The following is a 6,520-nucleotide window of genomic DNA, read 5'->3' on the forward strand; positions in this document are numbered from 1 at the left end:
TCACCCACACACTGGTCCTCGCACAGTCACCCACACACTGGTCCTCACACAGTCACCCACACACTGGTCCTCGCACAGTCACCCACACACTGGTCCTCACACAGTAACCCACACGCTGGTCCTCACACAGTCACCCACACACTGGTCCTCTGCCGCTGTAGATGTGCGGGTGACTGTCCGAATGTCATTCTTGCACGCAGGAACCTAACATGTTCTCACCCACTCCATGTAGCGCTAGATATAACATGACAAGTGTTACGTTTGACTGGACGCCACACTCCTGGCTTACCAGTACTGCCAGGGTGGGAACAGCGTGCTTGTTATACCGTAATGTCTTGTATTACAGCCATCTCATATAGAAGCCTGTTTTGAATAGAAGCCTGATTTTCAAGATGCACTTGCAGCACGTAAGCCTGGTTTTAGTGTTGATATACACATACATACTAGTACCTGATTTGAATAGAAGCCTAGCATTGACATTGGTTTCTACAGGAATAAGCCTGGCTTAAAAACGCGACACTACGGTATTTGTATTCTCCTGCTCAGGGCATCTGCACAGTAGCTTTCATCGGTGCTGCAATTGACATGCCAAACAAGGCAACCAACATCTTCATGGCTGAGTACGCCAAGGCATTCGCGGCTGCCGCAGAGGTAAGCAAGATCGATACGTAAAAATCAGGAGTTCCTGCTCAACCATCTTTCTGCGATTCAGGGTCCCATGGCAGGGTGGGTCCAGGGTCACATGACACGATGGGTCCAGGGTCACGTGACAGGGTGGATCCAGGGTCACATGAATGCGTGGGTCCAGGGTCACGTGACAGGGTGGATCCAGGGTCACATGAATGTGTGGGTCCAGGGTCACATGACAGGGTGGATCCAGGGTCACATGACACGGTGGGTCCAGGGTCACATGACAGGGTGGATCCAGGGTAGGCCTAGCCCAAATTTGCTCGGGCGCTTCGATATTTTGCCCGATCACTTTCCATATTTTGCTCGGCATTGACCTTCGTTTCCGATATTTTGCTCCATTTTGCTCCTGCTTTGTGGCAAAAATGGCTTCGAATGAACCGTCTACTTTGGTAAAGGTGGATGGTGACTCTGATGAGGAAAGCAAAACTTATAATGGTGTTAGATTTACTGATTTTGTAGCATGATTTCAAATTTATGTACCCCTGACAACCTACACGAGCTATTTCAGCACAATGTTGGCCCAATGCAGTGAATGGATGCAGTGAATGGGATTTCGGTCTTTGACCACTTTGTGGTGGGTCTGATCTACTCACCTCCCACCGCTTAGGAGCTGCATCTGCGCCTTGATCCAAGAGGGTGGTGGCGTTCCTGCGGATGCGGAAAACTGGGCCTTTGGCCGAGTCTCACGCGAACCGTGATTTTTTTTGGCCCAATGAAACCAAAGAAATTTGAATAAAATTGCCAAAACACACCCAGATCCTCTGTAAATTCGATATTTTGCTCGGAATTTGCCAGCAACTTCTTTTCGTGGGAAATTTCGATATTTTGCTGGAAGCATTGCCTGCAAATTTGGACTAGGCCTAATCCAGGGCCACATGACTGTGTGGGTCCAGGGTCACATGACAGGGTAGGTCCAGGTTAGGCATAGCCCGATTTTGCTAGCAATTCTGCGAGCAAAATATCGAAGAATTTTGAAAGGGAATTTGCTAGCAAAATGGAGCAAAATATCGGCGTGTTGGCTGGAAATTGGGAGATTCTACACTTACACAGTGCACATGACTGAATATCGCACGGTTTCCCCAACACCTGACTCACTTTGTCTCATTTTTGCCAACACGTGACCCACTTTCGGTCAGTAACATGTATATTTTTAGTGGGTGATGTGATGTGATTCAGTTTGCAGCCGACTGAAACCTGCATGCGTCTTGTGATGTTGTACACATTGTATTGAACACACAGGCACGCAAAGCTGCCGAGGCCGATGCGTCCAAGGCGGGCAGGAGAAGACGAAGGAATCGCCGCCGATACGGTGACAATGAGGAAAATGATGATGATGATGATGACGACGACGATGATGATGACGACGATGACGACGACGATGACGATGACGATAACACCTCTGACGACGACGACAACTCTGATTCTTGTGAGGATGAGGATGACGATGAAGACGACGACGACGACGATGAAAGTGCCGACTCGTCGTTTGGTTCTGGTTACGGCGATGATTGGTAGATTGTGAATCCAAACTAGTCCTGGGCTATGCTTTCCCGCTGCCTTCCTCGAAACACATAGACACCATCGACGCTGGCAACTAGCTGCGTGGTCTCCCAGAGCGTCTGCTGACGTTGAGCTTGTGGTGTGCAGTCAGTGATCGTGTGTTTGCATGCACTCTGGGACGCACGTTCCTGTCTTTCAGCTTCGCCGCCGGCTTGGGGTGCACCTTGTCTTTTTTGACACACACACACACGCATGCACGCACACACACAAACACACACACACACACACACACACACACACACACTCTCTCTCTCTCTCTCTCTCTCTCTCTCTTTCGACCTTGCACTATTTACACCTATTTGACTCTGTTTCATGCTTGGATATTGCCTTATTTGTAGTAGGCGTGCTAGTCCTATATATGCACAACCAGTCCGTTTTAGGTCTTTTAGAGCTCTGCATATGTGGTGGGATCGTCATGAATAATTTCGCTATCCCTTTCCTTGGATATCCATGCTAGTTTTCAAGGGAAAACTAGAAAAATAGCTATCAGCCCTCCAATTTGTATAGCGTTTATTTGTATGCTTGCATTGCTTGTGTCATGCGCTATCTATACCGTTCTGCTGTATGCCGCTGGGAGTTGTGCAAAAGCTGCTCTTTGTTTTTACAGCGGGTTGTTTTTACTTGTTTTTACTTGTTTTCTCTTTTATGTAGCAAGCCGTCCTGCTCGCCCGCGCTTTCCCTTTTTGTGTGTGTGTGGGAGTGCTGTACGCTCCTCGGCTCGCACTATTTTCCGTACTTCTGCACATTGTATCTCTAGGCGTACTAGCGGCATGCTGGCATGTGTTGCGTACGCCCCAAACATCCCTTGCAACCCGCCCCTCTCCCCGGTCACCCACACCATCCCCTTTAACCCCTCCCTCTCCCCGTACACCCACACTATCCCTTACAACCCGCCCCTCTCCCCCGAACACCCACACTATCCCTTACAACCCCTCCCTCTCCCCGACCACCCACACTACCCCGTCCTTGGATCGTTTTTTTTTTTAATGAAACAAGTCGTCAGACATTATGTACCTTGTGAGGCACGGGTGCCTTTACATTGTTTTGTTGTTGTTGTTGTTGTTTTTGCTTCCTTTTCGAATTGATCGCTACCTTTTCCATTCCTGCTCGGCCGTTGTCAGTATGCTGCTGATGCTGCCAGATTATCTGTTTTGTCCTCCTAAGTTTCTACACTGTACATGTTGTTGTTAGCAAAGCATAGCGGTCTCTCTACTGGGCGCGTGTTAGAATTTCCCAAGACACCGTTGCATTCTGCTCTTTGTCATCGTGTATCCTGTTTCTTATCCTTTACAAAAAATAATACTTATCTGCACTCGCACTCGTTCACCGTGATGGTGTGCGCGTGATGACTGGTTCGTTGTTGCAGATGCGCGTGTGTGTCCATTCATTCGCCCGTTTTGCCGCACTTTTCCTTGTCCGTGTAGCATTGTGTTCCATCAACAATCAGCGAGTAGTAACAATTTTACCAAAAATACTAGTGATGGCTGTGACGGGTTTATTCACAACACAGATATTTTACTGTATTTCCTCATTGCAATCAGTATACTACTATTCCTCTGGTACATGGTGTTGTGGTGTTGCATCTTTTTACTTATTATTACAGGTCCGCTGGGTGCATGCATGCTGGGACTCATTTTTTGTATTAATTTTTACATGTAGGATTGCACAAGTATTAGTACATTTTGCTGATTGTAATAAAAACTATTGTGTCGAGTACTAGTGCCTAGTGGTGGCATGTACATGTGCAGTAGTAGTAGTACCGTACTTCCCCACATATAAGCGCATGCGCTCATAAGCGAAAATTTGCTGCAAAAAAGATCTTTGGCTGTGTAAACATGTTCGGGTAGAAGCCCATGCGCTTATATGCGCAATACAGGTTTGTCTGTGTCCTAAACAATGGTGTCATCACACTACTTAGTGGTATATTTCGCTCCCGCCTTTTCACCAATAGTGTTCACATATAAGCACATGCGCTTATAATTGAGGGGTGCGCTTATATCCGGACATACGCACATGCGCTTATATGTGCGGAAGTACGGTAGTAGTATTGACATATCCGCGGCAAGCCGCTTATGTACAACGGCATGGGAGAGGATAACAAAAAATGAAAATATATCGTTGGGGAAATCCACGCTATTATCGAATATTCAACAATGACGGGTGTGGGGTTATACCAAATTCCCATAATGTGAATTGTGCAGGAAAAGTATAATTATAATTAAAGTATAATTATGCTGTGTAAATTATCGTGTCTGGGAATCTGGTAATGTTGATTCTTGGGTGGAACATTTTTTTAAGACAGTAAGCTCCAAAACTAACTTTCCGACTTATGTAAAGCCGGAAAAGTGACATGAAACCCACAAAGACATGACTAGACTGTACTGGGACGAATGCTGTAAAAACTAAAAGTAAAAACTAAAAACTAAAAAAGGTTTGCGTAAGTACTGAGTATGTTGAGTCCAGCGGGGACGAAACGTACGTTGCAATCGAGCTATGTCGTTGCTGTGTCATCTTCTATGTGCCATGCGCTACTTGATGTACCAGCCTGCTATGCCGGATACCGCCAACCATGCATCGACCAGGCGCCAGGCGCGAACTGATGGTGGTGGTGGTGAGAAGGAGAGCTCTGTGCCAGAACTTTGCAGCCTAGAGAGCGTGTGTGGGCAGGCGTGTGTTTACCGCCACATTGCCAGGTGTGTCTTTACCACCATATTTATCAACTGAGTATGTTGTTAGTTTTTTGACAGCATGAAACAAGGTGGAGGACACTGTGTTCGGAAATAGTGACTTTACTACAACCATCCACGGTTGGTAGAGCCCCGGTCCGTTGCCAACGGACCGGACCGTTGGGACCATCTGAACCATAATATCATGGGTGTTGAACCCGGTTCTGACCCTCATTATGCTAGGGGAGTTTGTAGACTTCTCCTGTAACGTCAGTAGGCGAAGTACAGAGTAGTACTACCGTAAAGTACCGCCAGAGCGCCCCACCATCTCGTCCTTTCGTGGTCGTCTTGTGGAGGTGGTTTCCTGTCTGTAGGTCATACAACACGGACCTTGTACACACTTTGCATGTTGTGCAGTCAATCCGTACCCGGTTTACTTTCGAGCAGATGCGAGCTCCACATAAAAAACATGCCAAGTGTGACCTTAGTACACGAAGGTCCTCACACCGTACAAACTTAGTAGCATTCTGCCATACAATTTTCTTCCCTTGGCTGTAAAATCAAGGTGGGGCGCTCTCGCGAGACGGGGCGCTCTGGCGGTACTTTACGGTAGTAGCAAGCTTTGCATTTTGACGACTCCCTGGATATCCGGATGTTCATTACTGTACAATATTAATAATAACTGTATCAGCATGTACATTGTACATTGTACATTGTATGATGCAGTGTTGCATGCAGGGACTAATAGTAATAAACCGGCTGTACTGTAGGATGTAGGCATTTTATTATGTGAGGATCTACAATTTAGTACAAAAAGACAACACTTGTAGTGGCAATAGCCGGATGCAATACAGGATAATGACAGCGCTACAGGATATAGCCTAGCCTAGGCATAGGACGTAGGAGTCGAGCCAAGATAAAGAGTGCTCGTACCTCGTACAAAACACAACCTCATGACTCATGAATGACATGATCCTGGCTAGCGCTACAGTCAGTAACCATGGTAACTGTTGTAGCTTAGATGTTCTACTGCATAGGCCTACACTACATTGTACAGCCTATCCATGTTCGATAGTACCAAGAGTACATAACCCCCCAGAGTGTGCAACTCCACTATGGGTGCTGTCCCGACAGAATTTCAAGTTGACGTCATTTTGATGATGCAATGCGCACTGTACACGGATTATCAGACGAATCCGGAACCTGTGGTTGACCGAAGCCGATCGATCCTGTACAAATTATTGCAAAAGAAAAACGTGTGATGCGTTGACACCCGTACACATGTTGTAAATCACTGCTGCATGGAGCATTGCGTCATAAATAATGACGTCAACTTGAAATTCTGTCTGGGACAACAGGGTATGTGGGAGTTGCACACTCTGGGGGGTTATGTACTCTTGATAGTACTTAGTAGTGACAATCCAGACACAGTAAACTAGCGACACCTGTCATGTCATGCTGTGTCTAGTCTGTGAGTTATGAATGCACCTGCACCTGCACCTGCACTGCAGAGAGTGCAGTCCTGCGCTGAGTCTGTTCTGTGCACATCACGCAGTGCTTTTGTACAGTGTGTAGGTTGTTTCAAATGTTTGTTTTCGCTGTTC

The 6,520-nt window shown here is 46.8% G+C and overlaps 1 protein-coding gene across 3 annotated transcripts in view; it reads left to right on the top strand.

Moving 5' to 3' along the window:
• LOC135825307 (zinc finger ZZ-type and EF-hand domain-containing protein 1-like) overlaps positions 1–3,568 on the top strand; it is a 116,369-nt gene extending 112,801 nt beyond the window's left edge. For all 3 annotated transcript variants that reach the window (XM_065338045.1, XM_065338047.1, XM_065338046.1), the window contains exons 87-88: positions 547–651; positions 1,930–3,568. In XM_065338045.1, coding sequence (XP_065194117.1) covers positions 547–651; positions 1,930–2,205 — 381 coding nt within the window. In that variant the 3' untranslated portion in view covers positions 2,206–3,568. The remainder of the gene's footprint in view (positions 1–546; positions 652–1,929) is intronic.
• The last annotated feature ends 2,952 nt before the right edge of the window (positions 3,569–6,520 follow it).

The sequence above is a fragment of the Sycon ciliatum genome, chromosome 9 (genome assembly GCF_964019385.1).
Source record: "Sycon ciliatum chromosome 9, ocSycCili1.1, whole genome shotgun sequence".
Lineage (NCBI taxonomy): Eukaryota > Metazoa > Porifera > Calcarea > Leucosolenida > Sycettidae > Sycon > Sycon ciliatum.